The sequence below is a fragment of the Gopherus evgoodei genome, chromosome 1 (assembly GCF_007399415.2).
Source record: "Gopherus evgoodei ecotype Sinaloan lineage chromosome 1, rGopEvg1_v1.p, whole genome shotgun sequence".
In the NCBI taxonomy this organism is placed as follows: Eukaryota; Metazoa; Chordata; order Testudines; family Testudinidae; genus Gopherus; species Gopherus evgoodei.
In genome coordinates this window covers 104,107,682-104,127,302 of record NC_044322.1, presented here as the reverse complement: position 1 = coordinate 104,127,302, position 19,621 = coordinate 104,107,682, and the positions used below count along the sequence as shown (strand labels likewise).

The following is a 19,621-nucleotide window of genomic DNA, read 5'->3' as shown; positions in this document are numbered from 1 at the left end:
CGACCCCTGGACTGGATGACCTCCTGAGGTCCCTTCCAACCCTGATATTCTATGATTCTTTGATTACCAAAAACTGCTAATTGGAACAGCTGAAACTGATCTTTCCCATCTAGACGCGATATATCGATCCCCGAGCGCGCTTATATCGATTCCGGAACTCCATCAACTCCAATGGAGTTCCGGAATCGACAGGGAGAGCCGTGAACATCGATCCCACACGGTGAGGATGGGTGAGTAATCCGATCTTAGATATTCGACTTCAGCTACGTTATTCATGTAGGTGAAGTTGCGTATCTAAGATCGATTCCCCCCCGTAGTGTGGACCAGCCCTGAGTAAGAGTTTGGCGGATTAAATGCTAGATGAGAAGTTGACTTTTTTTAAACAAATACATCATTTAAAATTTGGTGTCACACCTTGTTACGTGCTTCTGATAGCCTAATAATATAACACTGGCAAGGAAAATAGATTCCAAACCATGTTTAAGTCAACTGAAATGAAATGGAATACATTCATTTAATTTTTCAAAGTTTACTCTGCTAATTTGTGTGTTAAATTGATTCAGTCATCACATATTTTTGGTGTCAATCCCACAGTCAGAGGTAATTTTTCTCTCAGAGGACCTGTGCAAGACTAGTGGCTTTTAGAAAAAAAACAAAAACCAAAAAGCAAATTCCATAAGAGTTTTGAAAGAGGAGCTTCACCTTCATCTTTCTTGATGCAGCTCATATTGATGTTTCTACCACATCAGCTGCTGGGGAACTAAGTACATGCCGGGTCTGACCCTGCTCCCATTGAGCTCAGTGGCAATTTAATCTTCAGTGGGATCAGGCCCATAAAGTTACTGTTTCTGAAAATGCATAGATACAATTCCTAATAAGGTGTGCAGTACCTCCAAATTATAGTCATAACCTGAAATGGAATAAGAAGGTGATTGATATAAAAAGTTGTATTTCTGTATCGAACAGAGAACTCATTCACTTACAACTGGTTTCCAGTCATTTGGGCTTTGATATGCAAATGGGATTTGGACATATGGGTTTGATATGCAAAATACTAATTTTGTCATTGTTTTAAAAGCAAGATCATTAATATATATATATTCTTTAATGGCCATTGTTTCCTTTTGTTTTTTTAAATAGGGAGATATACTTGGTACAATAGTCTTTACTCTGCTGCAATTTGTACTTTTACAAGCAGCATGGCCACATCTAACATATTAGGCTGTTAGTATTCATGAAATTTCCTTAATGAAACTTTTCAATGAGTAGCTTTATAGTCAGATTGGTAGTTAAACTTCATAAAGTTAAGTAGCTGGGATTCTTTAACAGAAGGTTTCGTATTTCATTTTTAAGAAGCAACTTGATTGTTCTAATTTTTAGGGTTATTTTTGTCATGTTAATTTAAGACTAAATGTTGATACCCATTATTTCAGATAAGATATTAGAGCATGTAAATTTGGCACTCTTTCTCTAGTTACATACTCGAGGTTAATAGGTACTAACATGCTTTCTATAATTGCATTCATTTAAATATTATTGGGAAGTTTCTAAAGCTGAGTACATACAGTTTCCCAGGTTGGGAAAAGCGCAGCAGCACATATTTTTGGCGTCAGGATTAATTAATGTAGTCTAAGAATTTGTCTCCCTTGACTATTTTACAGTTTCAGAAGCGTATGTAGCACATATTCCCAATGAAAAGTTCCACTTACAGATGTATTCCTAATTTTGGTAGAGTCTAATATCAGGAAGTAGGGCAGGTTTGACCGGTTATTCTTATGGAAAAGTCCCATATAATTTAATAGAAGTGAATGTAATAGGTTTTTATAAAGTTTAATTACATTCTTAAGACATTGGTCTTAAAACTCTATCAAATTTAATAGCGAATGAGATCCTTTCTATAGAATTCTTAAATTTAAATTCTATAGTACTTTGACCAGGATAGTATATTAATGTCAGGAAATGGTTGGGGCTTACCGTAGAAGCACAAAGTGTACTGTAGAAAATTACAGTAATATTAATGGGAACGGAGGGTCAGATATTGTTTGTTCCAGTTCTCTTCCCTGCCCAGCCCCCCAACTCATTTTTTTTGTTTTTGGAGCATATGAATATTTGGTCTACAATTTTTAAAGAAAATGTCTTTTGAGAATGTTTTCTGGGAAAATTGAATGTGCTATGTATCATGTTACTGTTTATTAGGCCAAGAAGAGTGAATAGTTTAAATAATGGATGGGACTTTTGTTCATGGGATTTTGAACAGTGTCAACAAATATTGGCCCCTCAGTGAAACGCACTGTTGGTATGAACATGCCTACAGAGAGAGAAAGTACATGAATTTTGATGCCCAGATTTCTTTATACCTAAAATATTTTCTGCATACTTTCCCAGAGTAATTGTGATCATAAATTTCTGTGGGCCAGATATTTGATCACACAGCAGCCTCCTTTTGCCTCTCTGTATAAAGGAGCCATAAACCAGTAGATCCTTCCCTCTGGGATTGTGTTGAAATGGGAGACTTCTTTGTTGGTGATGGGCTGCTGGCATAAGGGATGTTCCTGGGCAAAAAGGAGTGTCCCTATGGCCAGGCAAACTCTGGCTGTTGGAACGATCCCTTGGGACCTTAGACAGCTACCAAGTGCAAATTAGAACATCCCTGTGGCTGCCATCCAATTCTTGGCATTGGGGAGGGATGAAGGTAGATTAAATTCACCTTTGTCCCTCAGTCTCCTGTGGACTTGCACTCCGGCCTAAAACTTCCATTCTTAGAAAATATGCTGCATGCTCATTGATTTCAATGGAAGCAGGATCTGTTCCTCACTTTGCATGTGTGAATGTGTCTGTTTACCCATTAGTATTTGTTTGTTCTTTTGTACCTCCTTGATAGATTAACAGAAATAGCCTTTATGAATTCACCAGCAATGGAAATCTTCACTGAAAGCAGGCAGCTGGAGGGCAGCATTTTAGACTATGGGCTCTGCATTTAGCCTTTAAGCCTCATACTGTGTATCTTTGCTGTAGAAGTTGCCCCAACTGTTTCAGACATAATTAATGTATCCTTGCTGTGAAACTCAGTCCAGAGTGTAATCTTTAGTGTAACACGTGCCACTGGCACCACTGCTTTGGCATCGTTCGTGGGATTCAGAAGACTTTTTGATCCTCCGTATTAGTTACACTTCTATTTGACATAAGCTTTTAATTAGCTGAAGGCACCTTCTCATGCACACCTTTCAAAACACTTCCAGCATACTTGGATGGATTTTGGATGTGTGAATGTCTTAACACTGCAGTCAGCCTGCTGCTGCTACCTTAGTTGGCTTCAAACACTCAATTTTTTGTTAGGACAGTAGGATGAGAGCAATTTACTGACTTTATTATGCAGCCCTTCAACCATTTCAACAGAGAGGTGTTTGGCTCACTACATTTAAAACTTGTAAACAGTAGATGCAATGATATAAATATTACAAGCTATTTTCAGCCTTGCTGAAGTTTTGTTAACTAACACCAAAGCTGAATGTAGTCCTCCATTTGCAGATGTAAAGGTTTAGTCTAAGATTTTTTTAAAAGTGGGGTCCTAGATTTCTGCTCCTAATTCCATATGTAGGCACCTGTATTAGTGGCCTTACAAAGCACTTTTGAAAATCAGTTTATTTATTTAGGAACCTAAATGAAAAAATATAGGGGGATATCTCCACTGTAACTCTTCCCCTCCTCCCCTCACAGCAATGAGTCTCAGATCCTGGGTCAACTGACTTGGGCTTGCAGGGTTCATGATGTGGGGCTAAAAATAGCAGTAGACATTCCTACTCTGGCTGGAGCCTAGCCTCTGAAACCTGATGAGGTGAGAGGGTCTCAGAATCCAGGCTGCAGCCCAAGCAGGAACATTTACACTAATATTTTTAGCGCAGTAGTATGAGCCCCGGGAGACCGAGTCAGTTGACCCTGGATCTGAGCCTCACAGCCTCAGGGAGTTTTTGCAGTGTAGTTTTTGTAGTGGTTCTCAAACTATGAGTCGGAACCCCAACTCCATTTTAATTGGGTCGCCAGAGCCAGCTTTAGACTTGCTGGGACCTGGGCCTGAAGCTGAAGCCCGAGTTCCACTCCACCCTGGGCTGCAGGGCTTGGGCTTGATTCTCCCTCCTCCGGGGTCATGTAGTAATTTTGTTGTCAGAAGGCATTTCATTTTGTTGCAATGAAGTTTGAGAGCCTAATTTTAGTCTCATATTTTTGCAAATCTCAGCCTTACTCGTATGCTATTGCATAATAACTGTTCCAGTTATGGGTCACTACATTTCTGTGATGGCACACAGATGAATCAGGTGAACCTCTTGATTTTTACAGTCTCCACCCATATTTATAAGTTACTATCACAAGGAAAGTCTATTGCAAGAACTCTGCTCAAGAAAAGGTCACAGTCAAAGCCACAAACTGTGGAGAAGGTTTCAACTCAGTCAGGCTCCTAGCACCACCTTTCATTTTCTGGCCCCCTTTTTTCCCTCCCTTTACTTCATTAGCGTTAGATGGTAGAAGTCTGAAAATTGGAGCGGAAGTAGCTTTGTCAGGTTCAATTTTCAGAATATGCCAAGTTTAGACACATAGCCAGAATATTCCATCTGCTGTAATGTCTAACCATTTTACAAGTTAAAGCTCTTGTAAAATGTGTTGTAAACAGTATAATGCAGGGGTGGCCAACCTGAGCCTGAGAAGGAGCCAGAATTTACTAATGTACATTGCCAAAGAGCCATAGTAATACATCAGGAGCCCCCTCATGAGCTCTCCCCCTCCCACTCCTGCTCCCAGCACCTCCCACCCACCAGCAGCTCTCCCCACACCTCCCGATCAGCTGTTTCGTGGCATGCAGGAGGCTGGGGGGGGGATGAGAAGCAAGGGCACAGCGGCCAAGGGGAGGGTGCGGGAAGGGGTAGAGTGGGTGTAGAGCCAGGGGTTGAGCAGTAAGCACCCCTCGGCACATTGGAAAGTTGGTTCCTGTAACTCCAGCCCTGGAGTTGGTGCCTATACAAGGAGCCACATATTAATCTCTGAAGAGCCGCATGTGGCTCTGGAGCCACAGGTTGGCCACCTCTGGTAAAATGGGACTGTTCTGTCCTTTACGCTTTATATTCCGATTCCTGGCTTTTAAGTGGCTTTTAAAGCTCTTTAACCTTTTATTTCCCCGTCCATTTTTCTATTCTTTTGCATTTATTTATTTCCTTAAAAAAAACCCAAACAAGAACAGCCGAAAGCATGTTTCCCACTGTGTATCTGTTTCTAATGGAAACTGTTCTCCCATACTGACTTTGGGCCCTAGCCTGCATTCCTTTTGCACTCCAAACTTCCATTCACTTCACTCATCCCTATTGACCGTTGCCCCCAAAATTTAGGATCAGCTTCAAAAGGTTCTTTTTGTTATTTTTCAGAAAGGCTTCTAAATGATATCGGCAAGATTGATTGTAAGCAGGTACATGTTCTAACCCAATTAATGCACTATTTATGTCCATGTTACATGCAAATGTACGCTGGTTTCTTAAAAACGAAGGGCCCAATTCTGCAAGCGCTTTTGCGAATTGCATGAAGTATTTCCATCGTCTGCAATGGAAATACAGGAGTAAATGTTTGCAGGCCTGGGACCAAACAGCCTCTGGCCTTTGTCCAGGCACACAGTGGTGAGGAGCCCAAGTAATCTTCCCTCTGCCCCAGGATTGTGGCCAGCCCCTGTATTGGTATATGGGAGAGAAGTACAGTAAATTCTTCTCCTGCCCCAACGCTCCTTATGCTCCCTGTGCAGGGTTGGCCACTCCCTGCCACTCTGCTTGTGCCAGTGTAGGTGCTGGCCTTTCCAAAGGTGACAGGGAGAAGAAAGCAAGGTGTGGGGCTTCTCCATTCTGGCCATCTCTGCCATGGAGAGACCATATGCAGCCCCGTTGGGGGATGCAGCACGGGATGCATTCCTCTTGCATGCCTATGAGCTGTGGGAGGCAGTGCAGCTTCATGCTGGCCCCAACGTAGGCCTGTGCCCAGTAGGCATGGCCAAGCCCCATATTTGTAACACAAAAATTAAAGAGCATGAACGAGAGGGACCCAGTGAATTATAGCAACATGCACTTTTCTTGCCATAACACTGTCTTGTTTTTTTTAATGCATGTAATTACAATTGCCTTTCTCCTGCTACATGCTGCTTCACAACAAATATAATTCTCCCAAAGGCTTTGTGAGTGAAATAATCCCATTCATTAGTACAAATCATAAATCCTAAACTCACGTTGTGCAGGACCAAGAAATCACAATTCACAGACCAGTAACTTGGGGCACCTCATTGCTGTTTTTGAGTTAGTGACTTCTGACCTATTAATAATGCTATAGCTGGTGGGCTCCTTTAGTTACGTAAAGGATGGGGGTACTTTAGGTTTACAGCTTTGTTCTCCATCTCTGATGTTTTAATGAGCCTGCAGGATGACTGCCTATGGATGAGCTGGGTTTTCTAAGTATGTTGTTTAGTGTTAGCACTTGAAGAAGGATGTTCGTTAGGAAGCCGTTGTTTCATGTTTCAGAGCAATTCTCCATTAAGGAAGATCTTTGCAGCAATATGGCTGGCAGGTAGGAGAAAAAGGGAAGAGAGAGGCTCTTAGCTGTAGGCATTAGGGGATTTTGTATCAGTAGCTCCAGCTCTAAAGACTTGCTTCGAGGCATTAATTGGACCAAATACATCTTAAGAAAAAAGATTAGCAGGAAAGTGCAATGACTTTTGTCCTTGCAAGAATAGGACTTTTTGTTTTGTGGCTGAATCAATATTGCAATTAATTATTTTTAGTTTTCCTTTATGGGTTTTTAAAACATTTCTGTTAAGGCACAATTTAAAATAAGTCCTGTTGTTTGATCGATGAGTGACTAATTATGATAAGTAACTCGACATGTTCTTGATGAAGCTTGCCTGTTAATTAACTTCAGCAGCAAATATATAATAGCAGGATGGAAACAAAATGCTTGCACACTTGTGATTCCCTAAGAATTATGAAATCTGTGTCAGTGTTTCCAAAGGGACTGCTAGAGAAATAGTGGAGGCTTGGATTGCAATACAAGAAATAAAGCCTTTCTGAAGTTACCAAGACCACAACCATGTTCTCGATCGGATCGGGCAGTGAAAGGGAGAAAAGGAGATCATTAAAGCTGATCACATTACTGTGTGATTGGCAGTAGAATGTAAGCTCTTCGGAGCACAGAATGCCTTTTTGTTCTGTGTTTGTACAGCACCTTGCACAATGGAGTCCTAGTCCATGACTGGGGCTCCTAGGTGCTGTGTGATACACATAATAGTAACTGATATGTTAGTAAATCCTAAGGGCTAGTTTGTGCCGTGCCCTAGAACAGGAGGTGCAATAAATCTCTCACCCTTTGGATTCCCATGCAGGAATCAAACAAAACAAGTGCAAGACAGCGTGAGGCTGGAGACACTAGCCACCTAAAACAGGAAGGAGAAAAGATGTCATGACCCTGCCCTTCCTGTACTGGCTTGTGGAGTTGGCTAGCTGTGTAAGGAAGCTTTGGTAATCATTGTGCTTGCTTGGGACACAAAGCCTTTTGAAGTGCCCAAAAGTGGGGTAGTGCTTATAAGACATACTCTGGCTCTAATTTTCAAGAACTAAATTTGTACTTTGTTGATTTTAAATTATCTGGCCACAAACTATCAACAGCTGCTTCATTCAGCTGTATCATGTATGGGTTGGAAATGATGTATTCCTGTCTGCTCATTTCACATGCAATTTGTTTGAATCAGTCTTTATCAGATATCTCACATTTCCCCTTTTCTCCTCGTTCTTTTAGATTCCTTCCTGGACAAGGATTGGTACTATACCCACAAATAGGAGACAAACTGGATATTATATGCCCAAAAGTGGACTCTAAAACTGTTGGCCAGTATGAGTATTATAAGGTCTACATGGTTGATAAAGACCAAGCAGATAGCTGTACTATTAAAAAGGACAACACACCTTTACTTAACTGTGCCAAGCCAGATCAAGATGTTAAATTTACCATCAAGTTTCAAGAGTTCAGCCCTAACCTCTGGGGCCTGGAATTTCAGAGGAAAAAAGATTATTACATTATATGTAAGTACAAGTTAGCATTTGTTTATTCTTTTTCTTTTTTATCTATGTACATTGTATGCAAGTAAAGAAGTTGCCTGGATTTGCATTGTTTTTTCTTTTAAAATATTTTCTTGTCAACTTGTTTTCAACAACATACTTAACATTCCCTGCTGCATCTGTAGGGTCTATCCCATCTCTTTTTCAGGCTTGTTTACAGTCACTGTAGATTGTATCATTATGCCTATAAGGACTTCTCATAATAGGTTTGGGTACTTACTAAGCGCCAGATGGCTATATCCTTGCTCACATAGTACCGTACAACATGAGGAGTCCCACTGAAATCAGTGGGGCTTCTTGCAAGGTAATATTCTACCAATTGTGAGTTAAGGTATCCAAACCTAGCCACAGCCAAATCTTATTAAAGATTATGGCCTAGACCAGGGGTCGGCAACCTTTCAGAAGTGGTGTGCCGAGTCTTCATTTATTCACTCTAATTTAAGGTTTCACGTGCCAGTAATACATTTTAACATTTTTAGAAGGTCTCTTTCTATATCTATAATATATAACTAAACTATTGTTATATGTAAAGTAAATAAGTTTTTTAAAAAATGTTTTAAGAAGCTTCATTTAAAATTAAATTAAAATGCAGAGCCCCCCAGACTGGTGGCCAGGACCTGGGCAGTGTGAGTTCCACTGAAAATCAGTCACGTGCCGCCTTCGGCACATGTGCCATAGGTTGCCTACCGCTGGCCTAGACCCTCAGAGAGTGTACAATGACATAGCTCCCTTGACTTCAGAGACTCTGTGCCAATTTACACCAGCCAAGAATTTGGTTCTCTAACATTAAGGTCAAAATATCTCATTCAAAGCCTTACAAGCATTCCATCTTTCTCTGGAGAACTGAACAGAGATCATCTGCTAGTAGGAGTTGGGCATACTCCAGAAAGTCCATTTCCTGCAATTACGGGTAGGTTGGGCATTGGTGGACCTTGGTTCTTCCCATCTTCTTTGTGTGTTTATCTTTGAAAACTGAGCCCCGGAAAGAAGCTGCCCTTGATATTTTTTTCATTTGTAATAAACATAGATCATTTAAAAAACATACACAAAAATTGGAGTGTTAAAGGGAAACAAATAATAAAAATAAAGTGGATACGTACTCCTCTGTTACATACATGTACATATGGACTGCTTCTAGTAGTTTCATTATACTTACAAATATGTAATAAATTACTGAGAAATATGTAACTGGTCAGTGTAATTAAAATGTGAAATAATCACAGAATTGATTGAGAAATGTGGGAGTTTTAAAATGCAGTTTGTTGATGGTGTCAGACTCTGTCTAAAAAAAACCAAAACCCACCAGTCTACTAAAGTAGGTGCAAAAGAGCCTGATGCTGTAGTCAATGCGAAGCGCCCATTGAAATTTGCCTGTGTAAGAACTGCAGGATCAGATGCTGTGACAGTTGCATGTAGTCCTAATGAAAATGTGGAGCATAAACATGTCCATTTATACGCAAATACATCTCTACCCCGTTACAACGCGGTCGTGGGGAGCCAAAAATCCCTACCACGTTATAGGTGAAACGCCGTTATATTGGGGTAGTGGTGGCATGGCTCCAGCAGTGATTTAAAGGGCCTGGGGCTTCCCACAGCAGCCGGAGCCCCGAAGCCTTTCATGCGCTGCGGGATCCCCGCTGCTACCGTGCTATATGTGAACCTGTGTTATATTGGGTCACGTTATAGCGGGGTAGAGGTGTAGCTGGCTTTAAGAGTGAAATATTTTAGTTATGTAATGCTAGTTTAGGAAAAAATCCACAGTAGACCAGATATAATGGAATAAATGTCACCATTATAATTATAACTTGAGAATTGTGGGCTCAAATAAAACCTTCTGATAGGCGGTCAGGTCTGTCATATGTGAGTCAACAATTCTCTGAGTAAATCCATGAGTATGACTCATTTTCTTTATTTTTCTATAATTATTTCATTGTAACAATAAGACATAATAGATATTGCCTTTCCTGGAGGATTATTGCATTCTTTGGTTGCTAGAAGTCACTTGGCCTGCCGCCTCACTCCTCAAAAACCATATTAGATTTTCAATAATATCTTGCTTACTGCCTAACAACATGGCCTGCCACACTTACTGCTTATTGTGGTGTCAACAAAAGGCCTTCCTGGTATTATGCTGCAGTGCCCATAAGCACCATGGCCCAGCTTCTCAAAGATATCTAGTCACCTAACTAGTTAGGCGACTAAATATCTTTGAGGATCTGGGCCCATGGGTCGGATTTTGAGACGTGCTGAGCACCCACTGCCCACAGCTGAAGCAATGGACTTGTGAGCACTCAGTAGCTCTGAAAATCAGGTATCGTGGAGCTGAAACTCCCTTCTTTTCTGTGGTTCAGAGATAGGAAGTGGGCCTGAGTCAGATCTTAGTTATGCCAGTTTTACATCAGGGTAATTTCACTGAGTTTGTTAGCGCTCCTCCTGTTTTACACAATTAAGCAAAACCAGAATCAGGTCTAATATTCATCAGATGAGTGAACCGAGGGGAGCAGAGCCAGGAAAATCCATTGCAATTTGGCTCTAAATTGCTGCTTTCATTAATGCTACTTGGAGCAGTGTTAACTTCTGCTCCACAGCTTCTGCACTCCTTGGAAGGGAGGTGATACCTTGTTAAGAAGGGAGGAATCAGTGACAATGTTGCCCCCAACAGTATTGCCAATCCCAAATGTTTGGAAATCACAAGTCAGACCCCAAAATTACTTAAATCATCAGATTTTAAAAATAATAAATGCTTTTTTTCTTGGACTTCTATTTTTTTGAGGCTTCAGGGTTCATGTTTTCAAGGGGGGAGGGATAGCTCAGTGGTTTGAGCATTGGCATGCTAAAGGCAGGGTTGTGAGCTCAATCCTTGAAGGGGCTATTTAGGGATGTGGGGCAAAAATCTGTCTCAGGATGGGCCTGCTTTGAGCAGGGGGTTGGACTAGATGACCTCCTGAGGACCCTTCCAATCCTGATATTCTATGAATCTATTTTAAGCCTTTTTCCTACAATCATGAGAAATTCTTTTATGAAAGCTGAAATTCTCACATATTCTCACACGTCCATGAGAGCTGAGCAAAATACCACATATGGTGCGAGCTGGCACTGCTGCACCAAGCTAGTCTCGCTGCTCAGGGCAAAGGGCATGGTCAGCTGGGCAGGAGCAAGGACTTGGGCTTTGTGCCCCTTGGCTTACCCCACCCTTAGCCTGTCCTATTCAGGCCTACTCTGTCCAAGAAGTTCCCCATGGCCAGAAACTTGAGGAGAGATGCTCTAGGCTGTTACAGTCAGGGCTCCTCCAAATGGGATCTCTATAAATAGAGTATTCCAGGCCCCTAACCACAGAGCGCCAGCTCGGAGGACTCTCACCACAGAGATGTAGAGCATAGTCCTCCAACCCACCCATGGCCAGAGACCTAGATTTAGAGCTAGAGCAATGCTGGACCATAACTAGGGAATAGCAGATAGAGCCCACACCCCATCCCAGTTAGTTCACAAAAGATAAGGGGTATCCAACTAGGGTAGCCAGCAAGGCAGAGAATTAACAGCTGATGAGAGGAAGCAGCCAGATCCCTTCCAGATTCATTGGTCCTGCTTTGAGCAGGGGGTTGGACTAGATGACCTCCTGAGGTCCCTTCCAACCCTGATATTCTATGATTCTATGATCATCATCAGACCAGGGCAAGCAGCCCAACCACAGCCCCTTCCTGGGCTAGGACAAGGAGCAGCCAAGGACAGTGCCTCAAAGAGAAGCCATTTACTTAAACTCCAGCCCGGAAATATGCCAGAGCCAGCTAGGAGCTCAGAAATTCCCAAGTCCATAAAGCTTATTCCCTGATATAGCCCTGTCAGAAGCACTGGTAATCAAGATATTTGCTATCAATTATGTAAATAACATAATGCATATTTATTATCCATGCAAATTAGGATACAAATAATTTGCATAAACTCCAGATTCCTGAATCCTCAGTTTAACAGGTGCTCAGTTCCCCTGGAAGAATGCATTGAGTTATCTATTGTATGAGAGACACAAATATTTTGTTGTAATATTTCCCCTTTTATGTGTGTTTTTTGCATTGCATTTTTGACAGTATGTTCCTATCTGACATTGTCTAGTTTGGAAGCACTGTAAGATCCTGCACTAGACTAAGTGTGACCAGATGAGTGATGGGAATCATGATCTTGGGAGGGAGGTTTATGGAGCACAACCTCTATTGAGAATCGACTGTGGCTTGATCCATAAAATAGGATCCTGGCAATGATGATGATGGCACTGCTAATAGTGAAGTGGGTAGAGAAACACCATTGTACCACCTTTCCCTTATGGGGACGATGCTTTAGTCTGCACCAGAGGAGTGTAAATTCTAGTGCACCCTAGCATGTCAAGGGCCTGTGTAGACCCTGCTAGCACACGCAAAAAGTTCCCTAATATGCATTAATGTAGTGCTATTTGAAACTGAACTACATTAATGTGCACTAGGAAACTTCTAGTGCATGCCACCAGAGTCCATACAGGTCGGTTAGTGTGCAACACACTAGTGCGCACTAGCTTTTACACCCTCTGGTTTCGACTAAAGTACCATGTACACAAGCCCTATATAAAGGTAGGGATGCAGTTTTTCTCCATTAAATAGTTACATGTAAAAAAATGACCTCACTAACAAGAGGATTCTTTAACATGAAAAGAAAGGGTACTGGAAACTATCCATTCTCACATTGAGTTGTACATTAACCTGCAATTAATATAGTGCATTTCTGTGGGATTACTGATAGAGTGAGGTACAACTCGTGTAAGTAAGAGCATCAGAATCTGGTCTGAAGAGTTAATGCTGCTAATGGCAGCACTGGAAAGATGATGTTGCATACTATTGTTAAAATTAATAAACTGCAATAGAATAATATCCTTACTTTGCTATCATCAATTTTTGGTTCCTTGGAAATTACGGTAGAACCTCAGAGTTATGAACACCAGAGTTACAAACTGACCAGTCAACACACCTCATTTGAAAATGGAAGGATGCCATCAGACAGCATCAGAGACCAAAAAAAAAAAAGTAAATACAGGACTGTGTTAAACATAAACTACTAAAAAAAAGGGAAAGCAGCATTTTTCTTCTGCATGATAAAGTTTCAAAGGTGTATTAAGTCAATGTTGAGTTGTAACCTTTTGAAAGAGCAACCATAATGTTTTGTTCAGAGTTACGAAGGTTTTAGAGTTACGAATAACCTCCATTCCCAAGATGTTTGTAACTCTGAGGTTCTACTGTAGTAGATCTATTTCTGTATTATCTGATTTCTTTCCAACAGAGCTGGGTGAGGTCAAATGTAGTTGAGATTTGAGATGCATTCACATTAGATTACTCTAAAATATACAGCTATTTAACTAACATATCCTATTTCCCTAAGGAAATATGTAATTAAATGCATGGAGCTAAATCGTGCTCTTCAATGTAAATATCCATGGGAAGGACAAAGATAGGCAGAAAACCGCAGATTTGAGGCTGTGGAGTTTCCACTAAACCATCTCATCATGTGTTTGCCACTCTGTGTAGGCAGGAGGTGTGACCCTCTACTCCTTGTATATCTCAATATGCACAGGAAAGCTCTGTGTTATTAGGATATCCACAAAAGGCTGGGTCTTCATGCAGAGGCCCAGTACCTCCAGCAGGCCCAACCTTCCCTAGGTGGAAGGGGACATTTTTTAAGGTGGAGCCAGATTACATAAAATAAAATGCAAAATCATCTTAGTTAGGGAAATTATTATGAGTTTAAAGGAATTGATGCCGAAACCACTAGGGCAGAGGTTCTCAAACTGGGAGTTGGGACCCCTCAGGGGGTTGCAAGGTTATTACATGGGGGGGTCGTGAGCTGTCAGCCTCCACCTCAAACCCTTCTTTGCCTGCAGAATTTATACAGGTGTTAAATATATTAAAAAGTGTTTTTAATTTATAAAATTAAACTCAGAGGCTTGCTGTGTGAAAGGCGTCACCAAACAAAAGTTTGAAAACCACTGCACTAGGGGAAATCCTGACCCCACTGAAGTCAATGACAAAACACTCATTGACTTCAGGAAGATTATGATTTTATATAGCGACTTTTCTCTGGCTTTGTCCCCTTTCTAGCCAGCTGTGTCTTCAGCCCCAGAAACTGCAGAGCCCCAAATGCATTGATTTAGCTTGGAGGGACTTCCATGGAGTTGGAGAAAGAGACAGTGTCATTTTTGTTCAAATCAACACTACCCACATAGTAGAATTGTAGCAAAGGGAGCATGTTTTCTGTTAATCTCCTCCGTTCTGTGGCACAAAGCAAAGGGAATATGGTCCAAAGTCTTTAAGAAACTGAATATGAAGTACTAAATAGCCATATTCAATGTAATCACTGCGTTTTAGAAATTTGAAAAATACATTTTATTCCTCAATAGAGAATGCTTGGGACCCAAGGAGTGACTGCAGAATGCCCCTAGGAAGGGTTCCACTGAACCCCCAGGTCTGCCTCCGACCTCATTAGCTCAGTTTACTGTTAGATGATCATTTGCTTTGACATTAGCAAAATGGAATATGTGGCTTTCCTTAAATGTTTTTTGTCAACTTTTTCAAGTGACCCATTTATGCAATTGGCCTCTGGCTTAAATTGTTAAAAAATCTTTAATCCCTCACTGATCTCAAAGGTTGGACTGGCTAGCAGAACTAGCGCTCAGAGAAGTCTTTTAATAGCAGGGTGGCTTTTAAGATCTAAACATTCATTCTGAATCTTTAGCCTTAAGTGGATTTTTCATAAAACCATAAGGCTTTTATGCTATCTGTGTGTCATTCTGTTACAACTAAAAGGCAATAACTGTCAAAGAAAAAAACACATAAAAAGACTGTACAGATTGTGTCCTGAAATATGGCCTGCTTGGAAGGAGTAAAGCTTTTTGCATGATCAAGCAGATTTACATGAACATTTGATTTTATTTTTGTATTCTGACAAAACAATTTTTAATTCTCAGCTAGTCAGTGTGGCTGAAGATTCTAATGCCTCTTACACAGCGTTCCCAGTCTGTAATACTTGAAACCTGCAAAAGGGCTCACAAAAACACTTTTGAATATCCAAAAGAAACTAGTACAGATGCCATTATGAAATGTTTTTAGTTTAAATGGCACAAAGCTGCACAAAACCTATAGACTTTCACTCCCATTATCCAAAGTCATTCATAATTTTATTGCAGATCATACATTTGTAGCAATTTAATGTAATCTGTATTTTTTCCAGGAGGCAAAGCCCATGTATTAGAAGCCACCTTGACTCTGGCTATACATGAAGTACATTCTCTCTTCCTTCCTTGTCCTACTTCTCCTCTTCCTCAGACAATTAAATGAATTACCTCCAACTCTTCTTAGTGTAAAATGATATCCAAAGGTCAGTCTTTGAGTTTGTTGAGAGCTTTTTAAGGGATATATCAGCAACACACTTAACTCTTGTATATAAATACAATTCATACGAATAATATTATTGGAGAGAGAGAAAAAATCAGTGTCTGTACAGCTTCAAATTCCTGACAGTGTCTAAGACCTGAAGGACTAATGTAGTCACGGTCTATTGGGATTTTTGTCCCAGACCACACAGGGTCTGTAAGAGAATAAGATTATTTTAGATTGATGGTCTTTGTTCATATTCAGTGCCATTACCTAGGCAATACTGACAGTTTATCTCATTTAAAGCTAGACAGAGGTACTACAGCAGGAAATCTGTAAGTACCACTTCTCTGTTCCCAAGGGCAGTAAATGAAAGAACAAGATTGCTCTGATTGTTAATAGGATGGGAGCCGGTGAGAAAAAAAAAATTTATATGCAAAGTGGATATGTAAGCAGACAGGAAATGAAGAATGATTGCTTAGAAGTGAAGAAAGAATTATTTAAGAATTGCTCAAAATGAAATTGCTTTTAATATTTCATACGATACAGTTTAGTATTTTCAGCCACTATTTATTTATAGCAATTTTTTTTTTAGATCACTTAGCTTTATAAATGATTCAACAATACTGGAGACGTAGTATATGCACGAAGGAAAACAATTTCCTTGCTAAGGAGCCTTTATTTATTCATCATGCAGATTAGCATTAAGAGAGAATTGAAATGCTTTAAAAAAAATAACTTAAGCCCAGATCCTGCCAAAACTTATGTACATACTTAGCTTTAGGTGCATGAGCAGTTCCACTGACTTCAGTAGGATTACTCACGTGTAAAATTAAGCATATGCGTAAATCTTCACATGATCAGGGCCTTAGGACCTATTCTCGTACTGCAGGATCTGAGTAACTCTCACTAAAATCAATGGGACTTAACTTGTCTCGCAAGGTGAAAGAGTAGGTCCCTTAATTAAGATCCAGTATATTTATTAACCTAAAACAAGAAACATACTTATGTATCAGAAACACACTTACATTTATTCTATATTTCTATTGATGCATATTTATCTATGAAGTGGGATGAGCAGTCTTATATATTGTACTGTTGTTTGTATTATATTATTCTTATTAAATAGTATGTATTTCTAATTAATGGAACAGGAGCCCAGAGAAATGCATAGGCATCTACAGAAATGTTTATGAATCTGATAAATAAATAAATAATATATTAATATAACAATCAAAAATCATTTCCCTCCTTACTTAGACCCTTCCCACTCTGGGGTCAGAAATGCATTTTTCCAGAATATACTTTCCCTGGCTAGTGTAGAATTTTTTGTCTGGGAACTGCACTAGATAAAGTGTATTATAGAATAGAAATGACTGAAAAACAGGGTGAAATTTGAGTGAAATTGTTTGCGAAATTCCATCTCTGGTTTTAGTCAGCATTAAAAATTTTGATGAAAAAATTATCACCGTTTTTGATTTCTGACCAGCTCTGCTATAAACTAGGGCCACAGCTTAGTTTCTACTTTCAGTCCAAAAGAAATCAATATAAATACTAATGTGAGTAAGATGAGCAGGATTTGGCCTTAGGTAGTCTATAACGGGTTCTTTGGAGTGGTTCAGTGGTTCCTTCTTCACAGTGTTCTCGGAAATTATACTAGAATCCTACTTGCAAAAAACTGTTTTAAAAACATGGTTAGAGCTTTAATTGCTAATAGGCTTATCTGTTTCTGATGCACTACTTGATGACACCATAAGCAACTAAAGTGCAGGAAAATACTCATCTTTATATGCTTGTGATGTTTGAACCGCTGCAGATAAAATAAAGAGCTCTGAACTCAGGTCCTGGCAGGTAAGTTGAAAAGGAATTGATTTTCAAATATTTTGTGTTAGCATGCAAATGCATTTGTAGGCCCCAATCCAGCAATCAGACCCATTGAAACCCCATTGGTTGAGTGGAGATCTGGATGGGTGCTGGCATCTGCCTCAGTAGCTCTGATTGCAGGATTAGGGCCAGACTCTAACTGATTTGTGACCTTAGAACAAATGGAGTTCAAAGATGAATTGAAAATTATTTTTTACGAATAATTGCTTTAAAATTTGACTAACACAGTTTTTATTTAAAATATCTATCCTCCTATCCAGTCATGGGTATGTGTCAAAATTTTCAAACCTGTGTGTTCAGAATTAGGCAGTGATACTTAAATCAATAGTTTGACTCCTAAGGGTTTGTCTGCATCAGAACTTTTGACGATAAAAAATTTGTTGGTCAGAGTGTGAAAAAAACACAACCCTGACCGACATAAGTTTCACAGACAAAAGTGTTGGTGTGGACAGCACTGTATTGGCAGGAGATGCTCCCCCACTGACATAGCTACCCGTGCTCATTGGGGGCGGTTTAATTATGCCAGCGGGAGAGCTCCCTCCTGTTGGCATTGAGCAGCTACACAGGAGACCTTACAGCAGCACAGCTGTAGCAGTATAGATGTGCCGCTGTAAGGTCCGTAGTGTAGACATAACCTAATTAAGGAAAAATGGTCTGATCTCCAGAAGGGATGAGAACCCACAGTTCCTGCTGAAGTTAATTAGAATAACAGGCACTCAGTACCTTTGAAGGTCAGGCCACTTTGATTTAAGTGCTGCACCCAAGTTTAAAAACTTGGGCCCTGATCTGAACGATGATGGTTTATAGTTCTAGACACAGACACATACATACAACAATCACAACAGTACTTAACTTCTGATTAGCTTTGCCAAGTGCAAAGCTGTTCAATAGTATCATAATTGATCTTAGTACTAAGGTGCCAAACTGTGTGTTGCTGAAGGATAGTTAGATGATGTAAATAGCTTTTTGTATTTTGCAATAAAGCATGCCTTTGTTGTGCTTGATGTAAAAGCAGGAGATGAAGGTATTCTTTTATTGAAGCAAACGTGGAAAATTGCTCTAGATTGTTGTAGTATAGAGCTTCTCCCCTGAAAGGAATGAGGTTCATCTGTAGGGCAGACTCTAACTGTTTCACTTTATTGGGGTTACTGCTGGACTCTACACGGTCAAAGCAAATAACGTCATGTCCATCTAAACTATTATAAGCATGAGAGTGACACATTTTCTCATCTGTAGTGTTATATTCTAAACTGTCACTAGGCATTAACTCAATCACTGGTGAAGTCCTACCACCTAGAGATGAACTCTGCCTCAAAATGATGTTTTCCACTTCACTGCCACTCGTATAGCAATTACTAAGTCATTAATATCATTGCATGCAATTAGTGACAGTAGAATGAGCACGAGTGGGCTTTTATTTTGTTTTTTGTTATTTAATATAAACATTTTACTATAACCTTTTCTCATCCAAGGGCTTCAGTCAGAAACCAGAGAGATTTTAAAGACAGATGCAGATTCGAAAAGGAAGCTGTTGAGTTTGCGTGCTATAGAAAATATTGTCCTGTATAATATTAAAGCTCATGGTCTTGTTTCTAGACAGCCTGTTTGTCATTAGAGACAATCAGTGTAACCTGAATGCTAACTAATTCTATTAGTTCTGTTCAGCTGAAGTGTTAAGCAAAGCTCATTGTGGCAGTAGGGAGCATTTCTTTCTATCCACGTGGGGTTTTTGCCAGCAGAAAGAAGGGCAAACTGTGTAAAATATCTGTTCTTGTCTCATGAAGTTAACTATCCAGTAATCTGCTTTAGAAAAAAGTTATAATGTGAATACATTTTAATTAGCAGGTTTACATCTGCTATACAGTTTAGTTCACCACTCACGTAGACATAATTTGTTTGTATAAACTGTAGGAAACCATGTGTGTGGTAGACATGCGTAGCTCGATCACTATGGCAAAAAGACAACATTTCCTAGAGTGTTCTTCATGAGAACCATTTAACAGAAATAATGTTGGAAAAAAATTAACTCTAATGAAAGATCTTAGAAGTATAAATAATATTTTTTAGCAATAAATCCTTGAGGGCTGTTCTCTTTAATTGGCTCTGAACCTTTACAACTCATTTTAAGACACTTGAAACAATAATAGTTTTTGGTAGGGAGGAGGGGGTAGTGATTATGGAGGACACAAGCAAATTACTTCATATCACCTCATACATTTG

The 19,621-nt window shown here is 39.9% G+C and overlaps 1 protein-coding gene across 1 annotated transcript in view; it reads left to right on the top strand.

The window, feature by feature from the left end:
- Positions 1-19,621, top strand: part of EFNB2 (ephrin B2) — a 52,592-nt gene that overhangs the window by 17,686 nt on the left and 15,285 nt on the right. Inside the window, exon 2 of the mRNA XM_030568288.1 lies at positions 7,813-8,096. Within this exon, the coding sequence (XP_030424148.1) occupies positions 7,813-8,096 (284 nt within the window). The remainder of the gene's footprint in view (positions 1-7,812; positions 8,097-19,621) is intronic.